The sequence below is a fragment of the Anthonomus grandis genome, chromosome 1 (genome assembly GCF_022605725.1).
Source record: "Anthonomus grandis grandis chromosome 1, icAntGran1.3, whole genome shotgun sequence".
NCBI classification, from domain to species: Eukaryota; Metazoa; Arthropoda; class Insecta; order Coleoptera; family Curculionidae; genus Anthonomus; species Anthonomus grandis.
Window position 1 is genome coordinate 11,649,401 of NC_065546.1, and position 26,455 is coordinate 11,675,855.

General features: G+C 33.3%; 2 protein-coding genes across 5 annotated transcripts in view; one reads left to right on the plus strand and one right to left on the minus strand.

Annotated features, from left to right (window-relative positions):
* LOC126741112 (tRNA dimethylallyltransferase) overlaps window positions 1–6,531 on the plus strand; it is a 114,808-nt gene extending 108,277 nt beyond the window's left edge. For both annotated transcript variants that reach the window (XR_007662115.1, XM_050447447.1), the window contains exon 7: window positions 6,358–6,531. Coding sequence is in view for 1 of the 2 variants with exons in the window: in XM_050447447.1 (XP_050303404.1) it covers window positions 6,358–6,388 (31 nt within the window). In the remaining variant the exon portion in view is untranslated. The remainder of the gene's footprint in view (window positions 1–6,357) is intronic.
* Window positions 1–26,455, minus strand: part of LOC126741096 (transcriptional regulator Myc-2-like) — a 92,028-nt gene that overhangs the window by 11,417 nt on the left and 54,156 nt on the right. The gene's annotated exons all lie outside the window — the stretch shown is intronic.

The following is a 26,455-nucleotide window of genomic DNA, read 5'->3' on the forward strand; positions in this document are numbered from 1 at the left end:
AATAAAAAAGGGCGTCGGTATTCAAACAAACCTTTTGTGGGTTGTTCCACCTATATTTCGGGCGGAGGCAAAAATTCAAAGTAAGTCTTTTATTTGGTTTTTCTTTGAGTTTCCTTCCTAAATATTACATCTTCACTGCATAGCCTTGTTAAAGAAGCCGCAAAAGAAGTTAGATAGTTCAGTACTGCGTATAATCGTAAAACAATGATTGGATTAGTATGGTCTGCTAGGCAAAATACCTTTGTAAAATGTTTTCCGTTATAGGTAATAAAAATTTATGATTTAACGTGTCTAGCAAGAAGCTCTGTTATATTGCGGCGCAATATTAAACATAATTCCTTAATAACTAACCAAGAGAACGAAAATTATCAGTTATAGCTTATAATTTACACTTTAAGATACTTTTCGTGGAGTTCATTCGTCCCCAAGTATATAGGGTTTTGTGTTAATCAAGCTTTTATGATTTAGTGCCCAAACCAGGTCTTACACATTTTTCTGCGAGCCGGGAGCCAATTAGCACTAACGGTAATTGAAAGATTTACATATATTTAAATAATTGGACAAAAAATCCTGCAAATTATCAACACACTATTAAAAGAACCGATTTCAGTAATGAGTAATACAAATAGTTAAAGAAACATTCATGATGATGTCACTTGCTAATAAAAATATTTTACAAAATGTGATCTTAATAATCTAAATTGTATAAAGTTTAATGACACTTGTTAAAAGCTTCTATTCATTAACATAACTCAGTCATACGGGATGCTGATAAGAAAAACATGTATTAACATTGTGTCAACAATTATGTTTGAGTGTTTTGAACATTAGGAACCATTTTATGTGGAAATTCGATATATCACCAATCGGGAATGGTGAGATCGTGCTGCTTTAAGGACATCCTCAAATAATCTCTTTCTGGCTTTCCAAAGACAAAAATTAAAAATTGACGAAAGTCTAAAATTAAAATGTCTATCTTGTATGTAATGTAAAAAAATATTGATGACTACCTCATGAGCTCATTTTTTTTTATTAGTTAGATTAACATTTAACATCTAAAGGTGAATCTTACATAGACTGGTTGTAAGATCAAGAAGTAAGTCAACGGTGGCTTACGAACGATGGAGCTTCAGCCTATTTAAGTATTCCTGCGCGTCGGCATCCCGATATGAGTCCTAAGATTCTAAAGGCTCTCTTTTATAAAACTAATAAACATGAAATTCCAATAAAAATAATGGGAACGTCCTATCGTTCCCGCCAAAAGAGCGCCGAGAATCTCCACGAGCCTGGGAGCGTCCCGACGGTGCGGTGGAATTATCCACTCTCCTCGAGTTTTCCCGCCAAACCAAGGCCGCCGCGCCTCGATCGATCTTCAAAATGGCGCCTTCCGTGTCTGTGACCTTCGAAAGCCCGCCAAATCGGAAGGAGAGCCCTTATGTGGGGTCGAGTCGATGCGAAGGCAGGGAGACGCCAAAAAAACTTACGAGTCTGATGATATCAGTGATTCCCAGAAGTTTTCCGAGGGAGGGGAAACGTTTAATGTTGTTTTGTTGGGAAAGTGGATTCGGCTTTTATTATGAACTGTTATCAAATATTATTCCATAATAAACTGATAACATCTTTCCTCTATAATTTATACTGTGAAAAATGAGTCTGAATAAATAGTTACTCAATAAAACTATACTGAAGTATGGATATGATTAATAAAATCTTCTGGACAAAAAAAATTGACGTTTCGTAGTAGTAAATAATTTAAATAACCAAGTTAAAGGATCCAAATGTTATCTATATTTAATTAATTCTAGCGTATACTTAAAAGTTATAATTGGACACAGAGCGTTTTCTAAATATGGACTTCTTGATTATGTAATTTTTCTTAAGCAGTTAGAAAATCCCCTTTCTCTTTCATCCATCATTCAAATATTTTTTCCTGCTGCCAACTGTCTCTTTCATATGAACTCCTGTTTTGACAAGGTCAGAAAATGATTAATGAGCTGACGATATTGGACCAACTAAACAACCGAAAGGAAGCAGAAATTTAACAAAAAATCAATCGATATTTGGCAACGAATAAAATACGAACTTTGTAATATGCGTATTTATAGAATCATAGAGCCGGTGTATTTATAGATTCTTTTGCGTGCGTTAATTTGGGACTACAATAAATATTTATTTTATGGGAGCGAGGTTCTTGCTTATTAAACATTATTTCAATAGAGCAGTTTAAATTCCAAAATTTGATGAATCACGAAAAAAAGAGAAGGCGTATCTCTATTTTTCGTGAGGATTCGTGTATTTTTTATGAGGATGAACATTGATAGTATGGGTCGGAAAAGCTATTTCACATATAATAAGGCACCTTAATCTAATAAGTATATGAGAGACAGCTTACGTAACGACTGCATGGAAAAAGATGGAAGGATTTAATACCTATACTGGTTATTAATAACACATAAGTACGAATAACGACCTAAATGCTGCTCAATCTAATAGAAGAACTTGTTTAAAAAGTTTGTTTCAGTATGGACATTAGTGTTGCCGTGACTCAAGCGTAATTAAAAAAAAACAATCGAAGAATAGTTATGCATGACACTCCACAAATCCTCCTCTCAGCAGATACAATTGGAGTTTTTTTAGAATGTTTATGACCTGATAAATTGAAAAGATGCTTGTCCAGGAAAGCTGTTTTTAATACTAATTGCTTTACTAATGTGGCACTGAAAAGCTTGGAGAGCAATAACTTTAAACTCTTTTGCGACAATGCTTAGCATTCGATTAGATCTAATTCGTGAGAATAATCTTGGAATGTGGACTTTTGGCCTGACCTTGCTACAAGCTTATGAATTTAATTTACCTATTAATGATAATTAATAACGCTAGAAATAACCATATTGGTTAAAGTTACAAGTGAATAAATAAACATAAATCAAATTATTAAATGTCCAGTGCCGCTCCCATAAAGAGAAAGAAGAAAAAAATGCAAACAATAATAATTCTACTACATCTCTGCACAGATCGAGCACTCCCTAGACAGGGCTGAGAGCGCTTTAAATGGATCCGACCCGTCGTCGCGCCGGTGCAACCGGGACAGAAAACACCTGCCGGCTGCGAGCGGGAGAAAGACGCACAACAGCAGCAGCACATAGATAAAGCAACAGGAAGGAAAATTTACGGAGAGCATTCCACCGGTGACCTTGACACCACGCCGCGCGCGCGAAAAAGTGCGTAACTATAGCTAATATCCTGAACGACGGGCCGGTGCCGCCTTGACGTAGTGTTTTAACACAGTTGGACACGGGATCCAGAAAAAAATCAAAAGGCCGGCTATAAAAATGATATGTTTAAAATTTTTTATTGCTAGACTTGCCTTGTTTATTAGCATTCGTGGGTGTGAATGATTGATTTCTTTTAAATTTAGAGCCGATATTTTTAACTAGCCATTCCTAGATTTTGGTCCAGATCAAATATATAAGTCATAGTAAAGTTTATAAGACTCCTGTAAGCTAATGAAGTAACTCTTGTTACCACACCGCCGAGCATGACAGCAACGTTGTGCGTTCATTGAAGCGCATTAACTGTCCCATATTGGTCATATTACTAGTTGTTAGTTGTTGTTTACACATAAAATTCGGCAAAAGATGCTCTGAAAAGCGCAAGAAAGCAAATAAAAAATTCGAGTGGGTCGTTCTATTGACTTCCCCAAAAGCAAGACAAAACAGGGGAGTGAGTTTTTATAGATTTACTTCCACATGGTATGAAATTGCACGTTGTGAAAGGTGAATCACATCAGCTGGTCAAGAAGCGGAATTAAATGCTCAACTAATATTATTTTATATTTTTTTTAAATTATGATTTTAAATTTGATAAATAAACAAACGTGCAAATTTTCAGCTCATTCTTGAGGCTATAAATGTAACTATTTAACAACAAACTGCCCATTCAAACCTATTTTCAGTTAAGTATGATTGACATTGACGCTGAATATTTTTTTCTAATCTAAAAAAAATCTAAAAAATCGTAATAGAGGCGTAAAGAGTTTCTCACTGGTTCCCTATAATTTAATGCAACTCTGCAGACATTTAATTTCATAATAATAATACCTAAACAGAGTTAAAAATTAAATGTATAAATTTTTTACGCTTATCCGCTACGTACATACGTAACACAGTTAAAAATATGCCTTCAAAATGTTGTTTATGATATATATAATCAATATTTTATTACAAAATAAGACAGTTGTGAAAAAATTCTTACAAAAACACTTTAATATCAGATAAAGTGCAAATCTTATGCTCTTTTAAACTTTGTGAGAATTTAAGAAAAAGATTAACCTCTACAACTGGATAATACAGGTTTTTGCAATTCTTGGTGCTGTTTGTACCTGGTGTTTTTCTCAAAACTATCCGCTGACTGAAAACATATATGAATGATACTCCAATACATCACTGACATGAAAACTCATTATCAGTTCTAGACCTTTTCTTAACGATTTTTGGCGAAAGCAAGTAATCTTTATAGCTTCAAAATTATTTTTATTTACTAAAGACATTTTTTATTACGGTTTTATCTTAAAAATTTAAGATATTCTAAATTACAAAACATTTTTTGCGCATGTGATTAATGATGAGGCTTGATTGAGCGTACTACGATGACGACGGAAGTTGCCACTGCGTTCGCGCACCAGTGTACTTTATTAGCGAATACACGTTTTTTAAGAAATTTGAGACTTGAGAATTATTATTACGATCAGGGTTTGAAAAGTAGTTAGTGAGTCTGCTTATTTTCCTCGAACCACTTATATAGAAGTCATTTTTCACCTCCAATTAATAGCATATACAAGATAACTGTAACTTTTGAATAACTTATTATTTTAATTATTATATAAACGACAATATTGAAAGAATGAGTTTTGGATGTCAGAAGCGATTTAATTAACAATGATTATTGAAAAGCTTATAGGAGAAAGTTTATAGAACGATAATTTCGAAAGCGGCAATATGAATTTTATATTCATATTGATGAGAACGAAGTTACTAGATGTAAGTTAGACATTCCAATCACAAGATGATTACCATAGAAATTAAATTAAAGTATCAAAAGACAATACGCACAATTAATATTCTCCATGACGGCAAAATTTTCCTAGTAGAATATCATTAAGGGAATTATAATAAAAATGCCAACCTCGAAAAAAGTGCGTGTGCGTGTGAAGTTATTTAGGCTGTCTGTTCTCTGTTATCACGCTCGACGCTTTGAAGGCTACTCTAGCCATAACACGTGTCTTTTTTTAGGCGCTTTATCGTAAATTTAAATAAATGTCCCACACAGTAACGTCCCTTGTAACCAATTTAATGAATAATTGGCACATTCATTATTTTGTTGAAGATACCATGGCCAATTGGTGAGTAGATTTCCGGGTCCTCTTTAATTTTACTGCTGAAAATTGTATTTAAAGTTTTTTTTAGTTTAGAATTTTTACATCCTTTTCTCTTTCACACCAAAACTACCAATTGAATTGTCAAGATTCTTACAACTTTTTATTCTTTTCGATAAATTTATTTATAACCTTTTTATAGTACTTCCTGAGCATTTTTCTCTAAATGATTTTAATTATCTGATTCGAAGCCATCATACCATTATGAAGACACATATAGCACCTTTGAACCAATTGCTTTGCTCCATTCCGGAAATCTAAAACGTATGTTACCGAAATAGAGACGACCCGCTAAGACGTTACTGTCTTCACATATGTAATAAGATCAATCAAAAAATCTCTCCACGATTAGAAAATTTACGTAATCAGCTAAAACTAGGTACTGTCGCTTCGACGCTATTCATTTCATGCCTCCGCAAAATGATAAGACGATGCCATCAAAAAGATTAAAGAAATAATAATAATTAAAGACGATAAATCTGCCTCACTCCTGAAACAAAAGCCTCTTTGGTGGACCGGGGAGTAATTTCAAAAGGGCTCTAACTCAAGGAGAACCAATACACAAAACAACTGAGATATTAGAGATAATAAAAATTTTACTCTGTTATAGCAACCTTACAATTAATTAGGGTCTTTTCAGGCAGTAAAAGGACAACACTACTTTAACTTGTGTGTGAATTTTCTTCTGTACTGAAGTTATCAATGCCTTAAGGCTTCAGTCATTATTACCTTAATTATTATTAATTAACATTAAGGTGGTAATAACCTAATATAAATAAACAACAAAAAGAATAAATATCCTCTAATAAAAAAAAATTATCTTAAATTCACCCCGGTGCATAAACTAGTATGATTGCATAATTAGTATGATATATAGATTATATAAATACGGAATGTTAATGGGCGTAATTTTCTTTTTACAGGTTAAGCACCCGTACCCAACAACGGATCTGATCCACAGACCGAAAAATCGCAACACGCTACAGAGCCGATCTGCTGCCAAGATAACTCTCGCTATAAGTTAATTACGTCGTGTATCTAGGTGTAGTATAACTAATATTAATTTAAAATTAAATATACAAAGCTTTATACAGAAATTGTCATTTTTTTATGCGCAGCCAGTTGCCAATTAGTTACGTTACAAACCTTATGATAAATGAGTTAATTCATATTCGAGTTGAGCTAGTTAGTGCTTGTTATTCTTTTAAAAAGCGATAGTAAACTCGCCACGGATATCTAAAGTCGAATACCAATTGTATAAATCATCACAAATCATTATCGCGTTAGTGCTAATAAGTTAAAAGGCAACTTAGCCCGGGCTATACTTACAGGTACCTTAATTAAAGAAAAGTAAGCATACAAATAAAAAAAATTTTAAGTAAAGGAAAAGTTTCAGCTCGTTGGTCCCCGAACAGTGAAATAAAATAGAAAAATCACAAAACCTATTATTAATCGAAGCGTATATAGGTCACAGCAATTTATCTCATCAAATCTCTTGATCCGTTCAAAGATCTTTCAATTATTGCAAAAATCATTGCGAAACCCGGTGATGTGCGATCAATTTTCAAAACGTAATTAATAATTAGCGAGTGAAAACATAAAGGTCATTTGTTGTGTTATGTAATAACGCAAAAAGAAATTATAACAGGCCATTGTTATCGAGAGCATTAAAGCTGATATGAGTGCATTTACATCGATTTAGTTCTACACAGATACACAAGTTGTCTGTGTTTTCAATAGGTGGAATTGAATTTAATTGTTTATTTTTATACATTCATTTTGTTTATAATTTTATTCTTGATCATTGCATCGCCATCTTTACCTTTTTATCTTTCAACATATTTTGTAACTATAAGATTACCTGTAATTCGATTATGCCCGAGAGAGCAATTTTGTGAAGGAAGAATGTGTAAAAATTTTTAATTAATAACGATCCAAAAGTCTAAATGACAAACCTAAAAACGAACAAAGCAAAATGTGGATGATGTATGTCAAATGTCAGGGTTGCACTTTCGTAATCACTACTTCGGTAGAATGTGATGTATCAAATAAAGCATAAATTAATAACAATAAATAGCCTTCACCTTACGTTGTTAAAATTTTCCATTTTCTTTCTTAAAACTGAGCTGGTCCTGCTGGTTTGCTTAATTACTTAAAATAAGTGGTGTAAATTAATTTAAATTAATTTCATTTATCAAACATTCAAAAAACGTTTTTAATGGCAGGAACCGGCGTGTGTCAAGGACTTTTACAATACAATAATCTGAATATTTCATTTAATCAAGGCGCAATTAAGTACGCACTTTTAATTTCCAGGTCTTATAATACTCTGCTACTTTGATAACAATGGGTTTAGACTAATTTTACTTGATATAGTAAAAAGTAAAACTCATACACCCATTGATTTTTTAACTATTTTTTTATTACCTGCATTTCTTAAAAAATATACTTCATAGATTTTTGACTTTTTAACTTTTCTTGTGTTTTGGGTCATTGTCTTAGTAGTACAATTATTTTTCTCAATTCTGAATTTTTGTTAAAGATTTCTTCTTTTGTGTTCTAATATCTAAGTGTTAATTGATTCTATCAATGAAATGTAAATTTCCAAGACTCTGAGCAGTTTCATTCAGTTTAGACCATAACTGATCCGCCACCGTTTTTTTATAGTATCGTAAAACTGCTACTATCAATAATATTTTTATTTAAATCTTAATGCTTATGATAGGGCATGACGTATCCATAGATAATAGCTCAAATAGGAAATCCTCAGTGATAATAGAAAAAACATAATTTATTTAGGATTTTCACTTTTGCTAACTGGAGATGGAATCCACGTGTCTTCAATAAATGTATTCGTATGGTGATTCGTTCCCAAAATACATATTCACCTTATATCGTAAATACTTCAAAGGACCCTCAATTTAATGGTTTACATACTTTATTGTGTGTTTTGCTCCTAATCGGCCATTCGCTATTCAGCGTGCGTCCACTTCTGGCCAACGACTTTGTAACGATTCGCAGACATGACGAACACCACTACTTATGCATGGATACCTCCGGTGAAATGCTCATTTCGAAGTCAAATGGTGAGACCGCTCAGGATTTTCAGCTTGGAATCGGTGAAATGTAGGTATTCTTGGTAATGAAAATATCAATGTGGTGACGCAATAACATCAATGAAAATATCCGCATGTAAGTTTACTTTTAGAAAAACTGTCATATATTTCTATTTGATATGAAATTTAGAGAACGAGTCAACCTAAACCTAATTAATATAATGAACATATTATGTTGTAATGGTTTGTACTGGTTATCTAATAATAAGATAAACAGTTCTGTCGTAAATGATAACATTCATGTGACAAACTAGAAATACGTTTATCACTACGAATAAGGTTAATCACCTCGCTCCGAAGGGGAAACCTAAAACCTTGAATATTATACTACCTAATCTTAAATTCTGTATGCTAATGTTAAACATATAGGAACTCAGTCACATTAATTTTTGTCATCTCTATGCTAATCGAGCAGCTGAAATATATATTCGAAAAGCGTCATTATGTCTTAAGTTTTTATCGGGCATTTTAATTTACCAATTTCGACTAAATGGAAATCTATTTAAATACGTTTTTTAAATGAACTTTTAGCGTCTTCTTGTCAATTATTACGAAGGAGTCTTATACGCAAGATGTTTACATAATTTTACTACAAACATGTAACAAGCCATTTATTCGATCATAAAACGACCATTCACGTTATTTATGCCATTAGCGCCGGCCTATTTTCAGATTTCATTGCGTTCATAACGTTTTCCAGGATTGATCCAATAGACATCTTGTTGATATAAATTTGTCTCTTTACGACAGTCGGTTGATATATAACCAGAAATGTAAATAAGGTTAAAAAATGTACATAAAATAATGAAAAAGGGTTATTTTTTAAAATAGAATTATTCCACTTCCAACAGATAAGGTCTGCTACATGTGGAAATAATACTTTGGTGGTAACAGTTCCTGACCATCTTCAGATGTACTATTGACAGATTATTATTTAATTTAATTCAATTCAATAATCCCAAAATCAGCATGATGATGCATATTAGTAGAGTAGAAACTGGTTGTATCTCCAGAAAAATATATAAAGCGTAAGAACTATACACGTAGAAATATATATAAAATGGTGGTAATGCAGAATTATATTTCTTGACATATTATTTTTCTTGGTTGTTAGAAGGCCTTTTTCATTTAGCAGATTAGATAAGTAAATTTTTTGTTTGCCGTGGGTAGAAAATCCACAGAAATTCTATTTACATTATGGAGTACTATAAAATTCTGTCTTAATAGGCATCCTCAGGCAGGCCATTAACATTTAAGATAAACCACATAAAAAGTTACAAGTTAAAAAGTTCTTTCTCTCTTCACATATAAAATATTTATATTATTAATTTCTTTTCGTTTTTCAGTGGTAAACCTAATAAGTCATAAAGCAGGATGATGATGCCCTTTAAAGCAGAAACGAGATATTCTGCAAGACGCAATATTGTTAATTCTGTACCCTTTGGCGAACCATTTAAAATGAAACTATTTGAGTTTTATAAAATATGAGAAGTCCACCCAGACGACAAAAAACACAGCAATATTAACGTGCATACTATAAAAATCAAATGGTGTACCTCGCTTATCGAAAGCACAATGCAAATCTCTATTCGCATTTCATGAAGTATGAAATTCTTGATTCGCTAAACGTTCGGATACGGTTTATGCCTTTCGTTTCCATATTTATCATTCGTTTCGCTTTTTATCGTCTGAATCAACTTGTACCACCCCTTAAGTTACTTATAAAAACATAAACTTCAATGAATATTCAAGTTTACGGATAGTTGCATGGACACTGCCAGTTAATTATAATAAAATTATAGGAATAGGCTATTAGCAAAAATTAAAAATAAAAAACCAACCATAAATCGTTGGGCTCTTTTGAGATCCCCCCGACAGATCAAGAAAAGTTATCCCGATACGTAAAAAGCCTATTTGTACAATCTTTACGGGAAAAACTCGAGATTGTCTCGCAAGGGCTTCCGGTCTCCGAAATGCGGTTACTCTGATTTAAGAGTTGCGACAGTTGGAAAATAAAAGCAATTAAGGAAAAGCCGAACATTTTTGGCAAAGAAACTCGGCTATATTTCCTATTTGTGAGGACCGCGGCGCAGTTCATTGAATTTTATCGGAGGACCACGTCTACGACTCCAGACGAGTTACGTAAATGTTGAAAATAAACTAGCGCATTGGCTCTGCGTCTGATAGGTCTATAATTTAATTTAAGATTTGTTCTTACCCACGTATTTTTATATTTATCTAAGTTGATATAAGTGCATTGCTACATACCTGGAATTAAAAAAAAATTAGTTACGAGAATACGTAAAAGCTCCTACTAATGACTAGTTCTACTTTCAAGTTACAAATATAGATTTTTAAAAAATAGAAAAACAAATCTTGGGAGGCGGCTTTTAAAACCATCTAATCCAAAAATAAACCCTCATTAAGGCTGTCCCAAGATGCAGCAGTGTTTACAAAATATGAAATCGGAATTTCTCGACGCTCCGCTATATTTGTGTCTACGTAACACATTATGAGATTTACATAATCTTCTACCACCATTCCCAAGAAGTTATATGGCGTTATAGGGATCAAATTGCGGTTTATTTCTGTTAATTGCAGGCGCTAATTTACTTATGTGAGAAGAGATATATTGGGTTTTCACGAGAACTATACATTTCGAGTAAACAAATTAAAAAAAATAAAAACTAAGAAAAGCGGTTAAAAGATGTGTTTGTGTCGCACACAAACAAGTAAAGTAAATTGATACTATTTCATGATGCTTTTGTAAGGATTCAAGCAAATGGGTTTACTGTAACGATGTCACGTATTAAATAACACAATATAACCGGTCACGCCAATTGGTATTGCCTCTTCTGTTACAGTAAGTTGTAGATGTAATTAAATAATCTATTTTACAGTTATGACATAGCATCCTGCTTCCTATATTTATGCAGATCCGGGCATTCATTATACGCGATCATGTCTTCTCAGAAATCGTCATATACACCGAAAAGAATTCTGTTATATGATTGAGAAAATGACTCTAATGCGTCTGGGATGCGAAAATTTAAATTTCTCAAGATTCTAGGACAGTTTTAATTTAAATAAAACTATTTTGTTCACTCACTGTTATTAATAATGTTATTGTCTATGTGTTAAGTAACTGAAGTCTGATGACGCCAAGAACACTTGCCGAAATGCTCACTCCTGAAATTAGAGAAAAGACTTTCCCTAGTAACTTTTCAGTATTATATTGACTCCACTTCAGAATGGCCTTTTTCCTTAATAAAACTATTTTTTTCTTTTCAGATATGTTTTGAGTAAACTGATTAGGAAAAATTTATTTATATTTTTTGCTACAGTCATCTCGCCGAACAGATAGTGCTGACGTCCGCTTTATTCACAAAGGGCAGGGCCTTTTGGCCTGGCATCACGAAATATTTAGTCGAGCGAAATAGGTTATTATTTCAGTTCATTATTTTGCAGTTAATTGTGACTGATTTGGGAAGCATAATTTTGAAATAACGTAGCGATACTACGATGTAGACAGAAAGCGACCTCGTAAACATTTTACTGCTGCGAAAAGGCAAAGTATTCTAAATAAATATATAAATCATGTGAAAAAAAACACCCAGAATATAAAAGTACAAAAAGTGAATTTTACCAGGTACTTTCGGTTTTAAAAGTAAAATACTTTGTTATCTGTAAGTATCAATTTTATCAACTACCTGTTTATATGACGCCGACAATATAAAAGTATTTTAACTCTTTAATTTTATCTGTTCGCCGCGACGACTATAGAAATGAGATATGTTTTAAGCAAATCGATTTTGAAAAATATTTTACATATTGTCTTTAAAAATACTGAACTAATAAAAAAAAGTATAATAGCTAAAATTGTAGGTCTCAAGTAAATGTTATTTATATGTTTTTCTAGAAGTGACATGTTTTGAGTAAATCAATTTTGAAAAATATTTTGGATCTTAACTGTTGTAAAAAAATGTTATTTATATTTTCTTTTCCTAGTGAAATCTGCTTTTGGAATGCCAGCGTAATTGCCTTGATCCACTGGAGGAAAGACTGTCCAAAGAATAAGAACAGGAAGAAGTAAAAGAAATAGAGTTGGGTGAAATAGAATAGATAAAAGAAATTATTTAGAACATTAAATAAAAGTGCACTCCTAATAAACTAACATTTTACTGAAACTAAAGATGCAGCTATGTTATTATATAAAACAAACCTTGCATTTTAGCTTAATAAAATTATTTAGGAGACACCAAATTATTTAGCCTGAAATCAAAAATTTACTTTTGCAAGTACTGTAATAATACTAATATTATCTTCTGAATGATATATACATATTCGCCTTAAGGTTTAATAATTTAGCCCACATTTAATAACTTCTTATCATGTTCCTTCATCGATAACTACATTGACGTGTGTAACTTCCCCCCAATTTAAATTTAAACAAAAAGAGAATGTTCGATCTCGAAAAAACCAGTACCCACAATGATGGATGCTGCGTATTCGCCAAATTATTACCGGTGCCGGGCTCCGAAACTGGTTCCCAAATTGGCGGGCTCTTTGTGAACCCGATTGCTATAATTTAAAAGATGATTCCGGCCGACGAAACGTCTGCATAAATTCCCACCTAATGGCGCTATTTACCGTTCATTACTTCATTCGTTTCACTTGCAACTAGCCTCGTTGTTGTAAATTTTCTTCGCGGAAGTACCCCCGCCTACCAAAACGCATAAAACGATGAGAGGAAATGTCACGGACTTTCGTTTTCTACTACGCTGCTGGTTGTAAGTAGATGATTTTATTCATAAAACCTACGATCATATGATGAGTCATTTGAATTTGTGGTGTGTCTCTAGCCAAGCCAAATGTATGTCGACCCACGCGAGATCAAATAATATTATTTATGGTTAACTGGTGACACACAAGGGATTACTTAGAGAGTTTTATCATTGAAATAACAATTTAATAATTAGCTTAAGAGCTATCTCACTTTCTTATTAGCTCAAGTGTGAATATGTTCTAGTTTGTCGATTTTATCTGGCTTTATTATTTATTTTGTTACTCTTGTATATTTTTAGAGCATAAAGAAAAATTAAAATTTTCAGTTGTCTGAAAGAAAAACATGTTCTCCTATGACTCCAATATTTGCAACGAAACTTTAAAACTATTTTTGTTTAGTAGACCCAAGGTTTTTGGACTGACCCCTAAATACGATCTGAAATGAAAAACTGTATTGAATATACGGGAACTGTATACATGAGAAGAAATGTTTTGCTTCAGATTCTATCACTTTAAAGTCTCACGAGGAGTGAATGATCGAGAAATGAGACGCTACGAAAGAATTTGGACAATTATTGGTTTTTGACCTATTTCATAAAAATCTAGATCTCTTAATAATAGTATTGACATGACCCAAATAACTGCTACTCCTCTTCTTGTTCTAAATAAATGTATCATAGAAAAATTAGTATTGAAAAAACGCCATGATTTAACGTGGGAATATAAACATCATCCAACACACAATCACGACGTCTGCATGTATGTTCATGTATAGCCGAATACCATCACCGTAAATAGATGTGATTTTTTATTTTAAATTTAATCGACGATAATCGAACAAGAAATTCTAATGCCTCCGGCCACCATATGCCGCCAAACGAACATCAATAATAAATCAATTTAACACTCGGGTTTGTCAGAATGAGTTCGTCTCCATTTAGATATTTTTTTACTCTGGCAAAAAAGTAATGGGTCCAAGCAGTAGTCGAGAAAGCCCGCCGTTTTGCACTTCCCACGCTGCTTTAGTTTATTATTGTCGACCACTACCTCCACTACATTATGAAGCCGGTTACTTTAAGTGTCGGTTTTAATCTTCAACTGCGTGCTGAACGAGGCGGAGATAGCAATATTGTCCTAATTATTGATAATAGGAAGTTTACCAAAGAAATCCTATGCTAATTTAAAAACTAATTATTATGAAAGTAGCCCTCTTATCCGGTCTGACAACTTCGGTTATTGTCCTAGGAATTTACATAACATATAGAAAATCATTCCTACATGAATAGGATAAAAAAGTAATCCGCATAGCTGAAATATGCCCCAAACATAAAAGCAAAGAGGAAATGCAAAGTTTGGCCTTAGGAAAGGGGATGATTTGTAACTTTATTGTTGCGCGTCAGTGGCCTCTTTTAAAATTTTTATTTGAAATCGTTCACCCCTAGGTGCTTTAATGAGCTTCGTTTGTACACAAGGCCCTAACCTGTCAGTTTTTTTTTTGTCGGAAGGACATTTGGGGACATAACCCGACCCTATTTGTGCGGAAATAATCGATGACTTTTTGTTATTCATATTACGGGAACTAGATTTTAGACAAGTAATTCTAGGTGAGAATGCGGTTTAAAAAAAGATCGATTTTGCTTGCACAAGTAAATCCTTCTTATCTCACTGATCTTTTGAAACTCTTGTGTGAGAAATAAACCGTTTAACTGCGGATTACATGAGCATGTCAAGATATTGCATGTTAAAAAATCAACTATGTCAACTGATATAACGGCTTAATCTGCAAAAAACAGGATATTAACTTTACTTTTAATAAATATACGTTCATCAAACTTGAACTTGGTAACCTCGCAAAAGTGTCATGTAGCACAGCAACGTTTGCAGGCATGTTTATAAAATCGGCAGATTTTGTTCTTGCTTTACGGCAGAAAAGCTTGATGGACGTGTCTATGGGGGCTTATTTCCCTTGCCATGTCATAAAACGCCGACGAGTTGATAATTAGCTCTTTTGACATATCAAATAACTGCATATCTAGGGTGGATGTTTTAAAGGAATCCTTAATAATAAAGCCAGTTTTACATTAATGAAATGTGGATCACCAAGCAAGCTTTAAAATGAACTGCTTAACATTTCTTAGAAATTGTATCTGTTACTTATTTTGTTTCATTTTGGTAATATTGTATTACGTCTATGGCCAAATAGATCATAAAAACTTAGGTGGACAAGGAGAACTGTTGAGGGATAGAAATATTTGGCATAAGAAAACACAAATTTAATGCCGAACTTTATCACAGGTCTTGGAGATATCATATATTACCGTTATGGTATGTTTGCTTTTACTAAATCTCTGTATTACTGAAAAAAGTTTGATGAAGTTTGACTTATCAAAAACATCCTGCACTTTATCGCATAATTCATCCCTGTTTATCGTCTCAATTCGTTTTCGTAAGTGTTATGAGTATTCAGGACTGATTTAGATCAAATTTAACTTACTAGGGTTATAAATATGTTATTTCATTGGCATAGTTTGCAAAAACACGACCAGGACTTTAGCAAGATAAAAACAAGGTCTGTTTTAAAATTGCGAAGCCCTAGTTAAAAATATACGCGGTCTGGCAAGTTTTACAAGATTGATCGACTGCTGCTTACCTAATCTCCATATACACAATTACTCCAGGTCGTCTCCTTTTAAATACCCAGACAAATTTAAATTTTGCCCCATAGTTATATTAATTTCCTTAGTCGAAAGAAGGGAACGCGAATATTTGGGACCCATGTGCAGGAAACACAACTGGATTTCGTACACATTTCTTTTCAATATTGACCCTCCGTCTGAAAAATGCTCTCCAAAACAATACCGTCTGGGTTTCGCAGCGTCTTCGGGCTTTGTTATCCCTTTTTTTTATAAAGTCTGCGACGAGGTTTCCGACATTTATGTCCTCGCAAGTCCATTTACGCGCCGACGCCGGGAATATTTAGTTTGGTTTTGTTCCCATCGTCCCAAAATGAGTTTGTTTTGATAAGTCTTATGTTATATGATATTTATACAAGGTGTCGGAATTTTTTGCATGTCTTTGTGTGCCAATGTAAATACTGTCTGGGTTATTTTCAGTTCGTCATGTCATATACAGTAAGTTTTTATTTTACATATTTTTTTCTAATGATTTATTTTTTATGAACCAATCGGATCGGAAAAAACCTGTTATCACTTTAAACTGTGATTGAAAGTGATGAGAGCGGTTCTTCGAATCCAAAAACATTAATTTCCCGTGAATTTCTTTCAAACTCAGACGCCACTGCTCTATGCGGTTAGCAATAGAGAATGGAAAAGTGTATTTTATAGACGCGGCATCTTTCGTGGATGAAAAGAAAAGACGAACAAAAGAAAAAAGACGAAGGTATCATAAAAGTAGAATGAGAATGAAAGAGGCGTTCGACAGCTGCTGCCGCGAAACTGCGAGTTATAAGCTTGTTGTTTGGCGCGAGCTATGTCTTTTATACGCTACACTTCAATTATTCTTAGTTGCTCATTGCATCAATTCTCTTATCTTCAAATTGCCGGGTATAGAAAGACAAACTCTGAAAGACTGCCATGATGTAACCGTATCGTAAACAATCCGATCACGGACAGGTTTCGACGAGTTTTAACAAGCGCCGACCTGTTGATTTATAAAATTCTATATACAAGTCAATATAAATTCATGAAGCCCTACATGCGGCACAAAAAAAATAATTAGGAAAAGAAAATCTGTACGCGCGAGGCAAAAGTACTTCCTGGAATTAAGTAAACGAACAAATTAAGTTGCCGAGTAATCGGTGTGTATATACATAATTTGACAGCTGTGGACTGAGACTTGCTGGGGAAAAATTGCGTGCCTGCGAGAGTGCAATGTGTTGCTTGTGGCACTGTGGCACCTGAGGTACGACCAAAAACCGTCAATTACTATTATACATCGAGTGCTATACACGAACCGTTTGTTAATGTAAGTTTTTTTAATGTTTTTTCAAGATAGCTTTTGATGTGTTGCTAACTTGATAATGATTGTATTTTCATGTTAAATTTAATAAGATCCTTATCGGCAAGAATGGCTATAGAAGAATTAAAATAATTTCAAAAAAACTTCATTCTTCCATTTAATACTCACTTAAAGGGCAGTTACTACTGTTTACATGTATAATAGATGTAGTTTTATAATTTTTTCCAGCCAGTTCAAATTATCTATGTACATATTTCTAATAGTTGTGGCATTTAATTATGTCATGTTATCATTCTTGGTTTATTTCAGTAACGGAATGTTTTTAGAATCACTGAAACTCAGCTTTTTTAGGTAGTTCGTAATTTTTTTGACTGTAAAACCAAGTCAATAAGCTTATTCTATTCCATCCAGGCAATTGATAAATTCTCAGTTGAATTAGAACTAAACGTTTCTGGAATGTTCCCTTCAGAACGAATGTAGTTGCTAATTGTAGATTTTTCAATGATTTTAAGATACAACAGTTAAAATGACATTGATTGAACCCCTATTATAAATGTTAATTTTAATGGAATGCTGCTAAAGACCATTTTAGGATCGAAGAATATTGCAATGTCGAAGGTAATGTAAATTGGTTACAGTTAAATGGCTCTTTTACTTAACTATACAATTTCTTCACAAATTCCATAGGTTATTAGCCGTCGGAGCTTATTAACACACTAACTTGATAATAATTCCTTAAAAGTATTTTGTTGTTACATGCTTCTATCAAGGCAAAGACGATTTATGGTGAAGCAATTGCAAATTATAAGAGATTCTCTCCAAACCGGAAACTTCATTATAGTTAATCGTCAAGGAAAAGGGGTCATACATGACAGCGCGAAGAAGACTATAAAGGTACAATAATATATTGACTTGACCCAAGGCTAATTATTGCTAATTGCTTTAAAATGCTGTCAGGAAAAGTCGGTATATGTTCGCCGGCCGTTTTGATCAATCTTCGTAGAATACCGGATATGATAACGCTAATCGCAAGTATTTAATTTTAGCTACTGACGGCATATAAATCAAATTTAATGCTTTTGAAGGCGGACATATTTTGGATTTATGGGTCTGACAAATTCTTCAATAAATGTTAACAACCATCTGTACACCACCTAACGCGGTTTATGCAGACAGTGATGTCATTGGTTGCCAATGCATGTCTGCAAATATTCGGATGTACACATATGTAGTGGGTTCGATAAAACATTGAGTTATTCGACTTTGGACTTGATTTATTTGTTTATCGTCTGGCATTTTTTAAAAGGATGTTGGAGTAGGTCAAAACGGACTATTCAGTCCACGCATGAACTCGTCCCTCTCTGGAGAACTCTTACTGCTGTGAGAACAAATTGTAATAGGAGTGAACGAGAAAATTGATTAACCGGATTTTTTGATTTATGGCGTTCCAATACGGGCCAGCTGTACGAAAATTTGAATATTCTATACACGAAAAGGCCATCAAGTTGGCCCAAGTAAAAATATTATCAAAGTTCATTATTTAAATTTGAAAATGCCCATTTCCGTCACACGGTCCGGGGTACAGAGAAGAAACTTCGAGGCCGATTAATATTAGCATGAAAAAATCCCGTTGGCGATGTGAACCCGATATTTTTCTCGACGTTCGATAAATGGGTTTCATTATAAATGTAATTCGTGTATAGTTAAAATGCCGATGTTCCATCGATGAACTTAATGACATAATAATAACCAGGGTTGTAGATATGACGTATTACAGATCTTATAGAAAATGATACTCTCCATATAGGGAGATTTAATTTTTCGGATTTAAAAAGGTTTTTGGTTATTCGGTACAAAATTTTCACGAAAAAAACACGCTATAATTACTTGTCGCAGTACAGTTGGTACTTACGTACATTCTGTACACTTCACCATAATGTCGTGTTCTTCGTTTTTTCCACTTACATTTTTTTAAGTCGCCTCTACATACTTCCATTCATGCGGTGTGGAAGATTAGCAATGTTGCCGCGGCAAGACCAAGAAAGGATTTAATATTTTAACAAGTTGTAATAAGTTTGGCTAAAGTAGCCTCTTTAAGTATTAAATACTATGGTACGCCAAGGTGGAAATAAAAAATTGAATTTTTGGGTGTCTAAATCCTTAAAAATTATTTTTTAAATTTTCTCCTAGTCTCATTTTGTTTGATGAAAACTGCCACATGTCCATGAAAAGCGCAAGGTTTTTCTATCATATTATCTTATAAGATTCAACTTAAATGGAGCCCAGTTTAACTTTGTTAGATAATCGCGGTAAATTTACCAACGTGCTGAGTACTCGATGCAATAGGGGCCGAACGTATTTATATCTATCGCCTAATAATTAAATCGCTAACTTGAAAGTGATCGTATCTGATAGGAATCCGTATCAGATCCGGCAACACAGGTGAGAAGCAATGAATGCCCGGCATTTGTCGATCTTTGGCTGTTAAAAGTCCCGAGCCGGTCTACGATGCCGGCGGCGATTCGACCTTCGCAGAAGTTCAGGTCAATGGACCTACCTCGTTGGTTTGGTTAGTTGCCGCCGCCGTCACTCCACCGCCTCACCGCCGCCAACCGGGCGAAGGACATCGCGGTATTTTTGAGAGGAACCGCGACGCATTCGGTCATACTAGCGTTCTCTAGGAACATCCAGTGCATAACAAATAAATATGATCAGTAAAGTTTAACAGAAACCTGCCACAAAGAAACAACAACATATGCGATTGGTTTTATTATTCCTGTCGCAAAAAAAATTAATTGAATATGATCGGGAACGAGGTTTAAAGACTCGATGATGTAGGGTCTCAACCGGTTCGAAGAGCCAAAAATAAACTACAATATGCGCTTGGCCATATTATTTCTACAAGCTTAAGCGGCTGCAAAAAAATTCTATTGACCTATAAAACACTTCTTTAGTTATTTCTTTTATCTGTTTTGCGTAACCAGTTTGAGAGTGAGTCACGTGTTAGCGCCTACATTTCAGGACAACATTGTCCCGACGCATAAGAATCTGTTGTCGGGGCGTGTAAAAAGCTTTGTTTCAACAGAGAACTCGACTCGAAATCGTCCACAAATTGGGTTAGTAGGGTTTCTCACAAGTCGTCGATATTACGAAACGCTGATAGCTGCTGCTACCTCGACCCACACGGAACGGGTACGAGGAAGAACTACTACTATTATTTGAATTTCTCACTTTCTTAATGTAGGTTTTGATTGAAAGGGATCAGGATAGGATTATATGGCCCATCAGCTCACCATGCGGGGGTCTTGGAATTAACGACAACTAAAGTTTAGGTAATTACTATATTGGGAGTTATTCATGCAGAAATTCAGGATTTTACTTGAGATGGTGAAATGATAAGTAATTAGTTTCTTCGAAGAAAATACAAACGTAATTTAAAATGTTATTATTAAATCTGTATTGAGTACTCAATTGGAACTAAAGATCATCAAGTAAAATTATTTAAATGAGTGTCATGTAATTATGATTTATTTATTGTTCAAATTTTTGTACGATACTGCAATTATGAGAAAAAAATTTACAATGCTATAAATTTGATTAATATCTCAGATTCTTAAAGGTTTTTGGCTCTTACTGATCAATATGTGTTTTTCACCAGACTTCCCCGGATGCTATCGTTAATACCATTGACGTTTCTGAAGCTTTCAGAAAAATTAATAGATCCTAACTTGCTGGTATTGTTCTCTTGAATGGTTTGGAGAAAGGGTAATACTATTTCAATCTAAACTTATGAAAGTAGCCAACCGAGTCAAAGCGTTGGGTGATTTCAACATGAATATTTGAGGTACAAGCTAGAGTTAAATAAAACCAAACTAAATTGGCTATTTAGTTCAAGGAAACCTTCGCTACGGTTAATAAATATTCCAAATTAAAAAAGCCTTCTTCAGTAATCATTTAATAACATTTTTACGCACTTATTACCTCACGCCGCGCAATTCATTTTAATTTAGTAATAATTTATAAGCGTTAAGTCTGTGCGGCCTAGACTGGGCGCGGTTCCATGCAACTTTTTTCTTTAATTATTATTATCAGCTCACGCGTAAATTTTGTAATGTAGACACAATTAAATCATATTACAGATGTATTATGCATAGGTTGCAAGTATTTAAAAAAACTATGCTCTGGGAATTTTAATTAAAACGGCCACACCCACCGCGCCACCGACCTGTCAATCTAATGCCATGTTTTTTGTTATTGTCCGTTTTGATAAAGATCTATCAATTTATTTTGTAGGTACTGTTAGATCTGTAATTGAAGAGTTTGGTGAATATACTAATAAAAAAAAATTAAGATTCTAAGAGACCATTCACTTTCTCTTCAGATCGCGAACCTTCACAGTTTAATGGAATTTGTATTTAAATTGGGTTATTTTGATTAATGTCACAAGAAAAAAATGTCTAATCTGGTATTAATCTCTTAAATGGCAATTAATGCTATAAACCTGTTTGTATTAATCTATGGACTACTTTTTGATATTTAACAACAATAGGTAGCTTTAATACAGGTTTAATCTTATGAATATTTAAGAATTGTATTCCTGTCAAAGTAGTTTTAGGTAGGGTTGTATTGTAGCTAAATGGTTCCGCGCTTTTTTTTTAATTTTCAATAGGAAAATTCTGGATAATATGCATTGACTTTTGGTAATTTTCAGAGTATAACATGGAAACGAACATTTTATTTAGTTAAAAATTTATTTAAAAACTATATTTTACCAGAAATCTGATTCTAGATTCTGATCTGATTCTAGATCTGTTTCCAGAAACAGCAAAAAATCTTAAGTAAATTATTTATTAACCATATATAAATAGGCTTCTAATGATTTATTATAAATTTCTTGTGACTTGTTTTGTGTTTTTAAAATTCAATAACTTGCAAAAGCGCAATTAGCAGGATTAATGATTGAGTCTTACTGATTTGTGGTTCTCATATGAATTATCAGTTAGATACCAAGTATTTCCAATTTATTATTTTCAAAAGCTTCAATAATTTGTATAAGGTCCCATGAAAGCGTATTGCTACAAACTCCTAGAGAACATCAATTAATTTCGGTGCATTTCTATGATATTGTCATGAAATGTCCAGCGATGATTGAATGATTTCCGCGTGACTCTCAGGATTTCAGATTTCTCCAAATTTTCAAGTAATTCTAATTTCATTACCAAGTGATTGGCAGATGAGTCCTTTTAAAATGTTTAACGAAGAGCCAAGTGCCATTGTTCCATATTGATCCTTAATCTAGTTATATTTGTTTATCATTGCAATTAATTTTCATAGTATATCCAGGAATTTTTAAGATGCCCATAAATTTTTCAGTATAGCCCTTGTGTTCAATTGATAATTTCCAAAAGGTTCATAGAGATCGTTATGGATTTCATTTATATGTAATTTTAAGGCTTTCCTAAGTGCTTTTTATCTATAATCAATTGATTGTCATACCAGGTGAGCTTGGCCATACGTTTCAGTTCTAGCGGTTCAGTAAATGTGAGAAATTCTACTATTCCATAATTTTGGTAGAAAAATCAGATCTAGGGAGGTGTGTATAAGCGTTTTTTTCCTTGAATAATCCAAATAATTTAGATGTGAAAATGATAATTTTTTAGGAACATCGACAAAAACCTCGATCTAGCGATAAACTAACAAAAGTAATTAACAATCGGCCGCCAAATTACCCGGCGAACAAAAAAAGTGCGTGTATAGCAACAACCTTAGGTTGCGTACTTGAAGTCTAATAAGATTTAATCTGCGGTATCAAGACAATTGCGTTAAATATTTGCTTTTATTATTTGAGTAATTGAAAAACGATTTGAAAAAAATTGTATCCGCTGTGAGGTCTACAATAAATCTTTTGTGACCCAGTTTCTTCATTGATTTAAGCGCAGTTTGTATACCTTGGATCTCGCATTAACCGAGCTCGTCTTTAAGAGTTTATTAGTCTAAAGGAATTCTAATATTTGCGACCTTATAAAATTTATGAATAATGTAAAACCGGTCTCCTCAATTAATTGTGAATTCCTTAATTACGTAACAGTATCATTAGCGCAAAGAACATCGAGAGTTTGTAGACGCCGTGACGACATATTAAATACATAATTAAATTTTTTTCGGTTACGGCTGAGACAAGCCTTGAACAAGTCAATGATTTATATTGGGAAATATTTTAACGTTCATTTAAATTCAGGGCCGAGAACTTAGCATAAGATTGCTTCTTACATGAAGTTTATTATACAACTTGCGTATACTTGACTGAAATTACTAAAATGTTGGCAACCATAAATATGTTATTACCACTAGATTAAGCTTCTACGTATTATATGTTATCTTTTTTTTGTTTTAAATGTTTACACATCGCTACGAGGGTTACTAAAAATTAGGAATACATTTTAATTTTTTAATATTTTCCAAGGGTCTACTACATTTCTTGATGAGATTAACATTGGGACTTATTCATTCAGAAATTTTATTGACACCTTATCACTATTCACTTAATATTGCCAAGGTTGTTTGAAAGTCGCCATTAATTGTTACTTTAATTTTATTGACTATTTTGTTAACATTACAACTTGATAACATGCTTTTTTATTACTATGGTCGAAGTACCACAAAAAATCCGCGGTGCAATAAAAAACACCTAAAACTCCTCAGATCCTATAAAAAATTCCATAAAAATATCTGCCTGACAACCAAATTAATAAAAAATCCTATCAAAGATACTTCGGCCTCAAAGAAATCCAGTTCTTGCATTGATTAAGAATCCATTGACCTCGTGAAGAGATTTAAAAAAAAAAAACGTCCTCCCCTGCAAGAACACGTCTTCTTATTAATAAAAATAAGTCAAAACTAATTAAAATAACGATCTAGTTTGTGCCGTATTCATTGAACTTTTATAATGACCTGAATCAACACGCCTGAAAACGCCAACAGGTGACATTTTTCATTCAACAGTTTCATCTGAACGCCTACCGTGAATCCCACAACAATTACCCGAAGTCTACTGTATATGTTCTGGCAAATTAGAAAATGACAAGTTGTTTTTTATTCGCTCAACGCGGCGCCGTTATGTGTGAAAGTAACAGTGACGTGTTTGAAGCTTATTAACTCAGATATCTAGGTTGAAAATTAAGTAATTGATACCAAGAGGGTATAATTAGTAGTTTCTTTTTTCTGGCTAAATGATTGCTGCAAAAGGTTAAAAATCAAATCAGAAATTCAGTTTGCATGAATATGTGTTTAATAAGATGAGAAGAAATTTCTTAATTATTAGATTATATTATATGACATGGTGTATTAAAGTGAGTAATTGAGAATTTTGTTCTATTTGTTGATTAGGCACGAAGTTGGTCAACTCATTCTTACGAGTTCTTTATATCTGACTACTCCTCTTCGCAATTTCTTGCATTATTAAGTACGTGCGGTTAATATTGAAACACGCATTAAGTCCCTCCAAAACTTCTTTGATAATTCGTTTTGATTATACTAGATACTATACTATATACTATCTAGGTTTTGAATGCTTTGATCTTGATTTGCCCAATGAGAACCTTATTAAAACGAAACCTATTGAAGAATCAAATTAAGCAATGTGGCTACAAGTAATGCCATACCAAGAGTAGAACTAAAAACAAATTATTATCGATTTAAAAGTTTTAAATGAAATCAGCTTAGTAATTTACGTGGACCTAAACATTATTAAATTACCTGATATTCCTTAGGATGATGATTAGACAGAATTCAAAGAAACTTCCAATGAAAAACATAATGAAATTGATAAATAAAAAATTCATCATATTTCAATTTTGATAAGGATGATGATACTCCAAAGGTTGTGAAAATTAAACGGGAACTTGTTTCCAATGTTTATCAACTATATGTAGTATGCCATTAATAACTATTTCATTTCGTATACTTTACACATATATTTGACCGACGTCAAACTATACTAGCGTAGACGAACCCGAATCTCGGACGTTGGTTTTACGTCTAATCAAAGTTAAAATATCAACTTGATCTAATTGTTCTAATTGAAACTAATGCAATTTTTAAATAAGATATTTAAAAATTGAATACGTTTCCACACGTTACTATATCGTATAAAAGAAACCCTGACCGCCAAGATATTCGTCTAATTTTATTCCTTTTGGCACCGGCGAACAATACGTTTTAGCAAATCCGATCCGCCGAACTTTTTTTTCCATTCGCCAATTTTACACTGAAGTAAATCGCTAAAAATACCTTTGTTAATGACCTCGTTCCGTAATGCGTGGGCTACTATAATGACCTGAAGTTCGGAAGGCGTGCTGTATAGTTGCGGTTCTAAAGCCAGATTTTTTTTTGCGGTTTTATAGAATTTTTATATCATACATACATTATCGTAATACGGTTTCCTGTATGAGCTTTTTGTATCGCTCAAAGGAAGTATGTTTTAACCAGGATAAGTCCTTGGGATTGTATGGGATTTCACAAATGTGGTACTATATTACCATTAACGGGCATATTATATAATCAATTACATCACTGTGTTGTGTTTTTAAAAAGCCACAAAAATAAATGACTGTGGCGGTAAGCAATTACAACTGGCTATCATAAAACCTAGTAGTTCCTTATTGTTTTTAGTTGTTGTCTTATCCCAAGTCAAGGCCAGCATGAATCGCGTCAAAACTATACGCAAAACAAATATTGCCGGCAAGGAAAAGGTAAGTGAACCCGAAATTCCCCACCCATCTACAGATTTTTGTTTGGCCTCCGTTCTGCTAGCCAAAACATTAAACATTTTTCGACTCAGCTGGTTTATTTTACACTTTTAATAATTCATTCGATTAGGTCATGAGTATGTATAGTTTAGGCTTCCTAAATATATTTTTTAAATCATTAGTAACACTTATATAGCGTAAATTAGTGAAAACTTGAGGAGATTCTTCAGCAAGAAATATTCTATGTTTGTTCGCTGAAACATGCTATTGTGGCTTGAATCATTTAGATACATTGGTCATCCAGTTGAGGGATTTGCTCGAATAAATAAAAATAAGATTAAAAGCCATAGAAAAAATTATAAATATTTATGATTCAAAATGTAATTCATCATAAT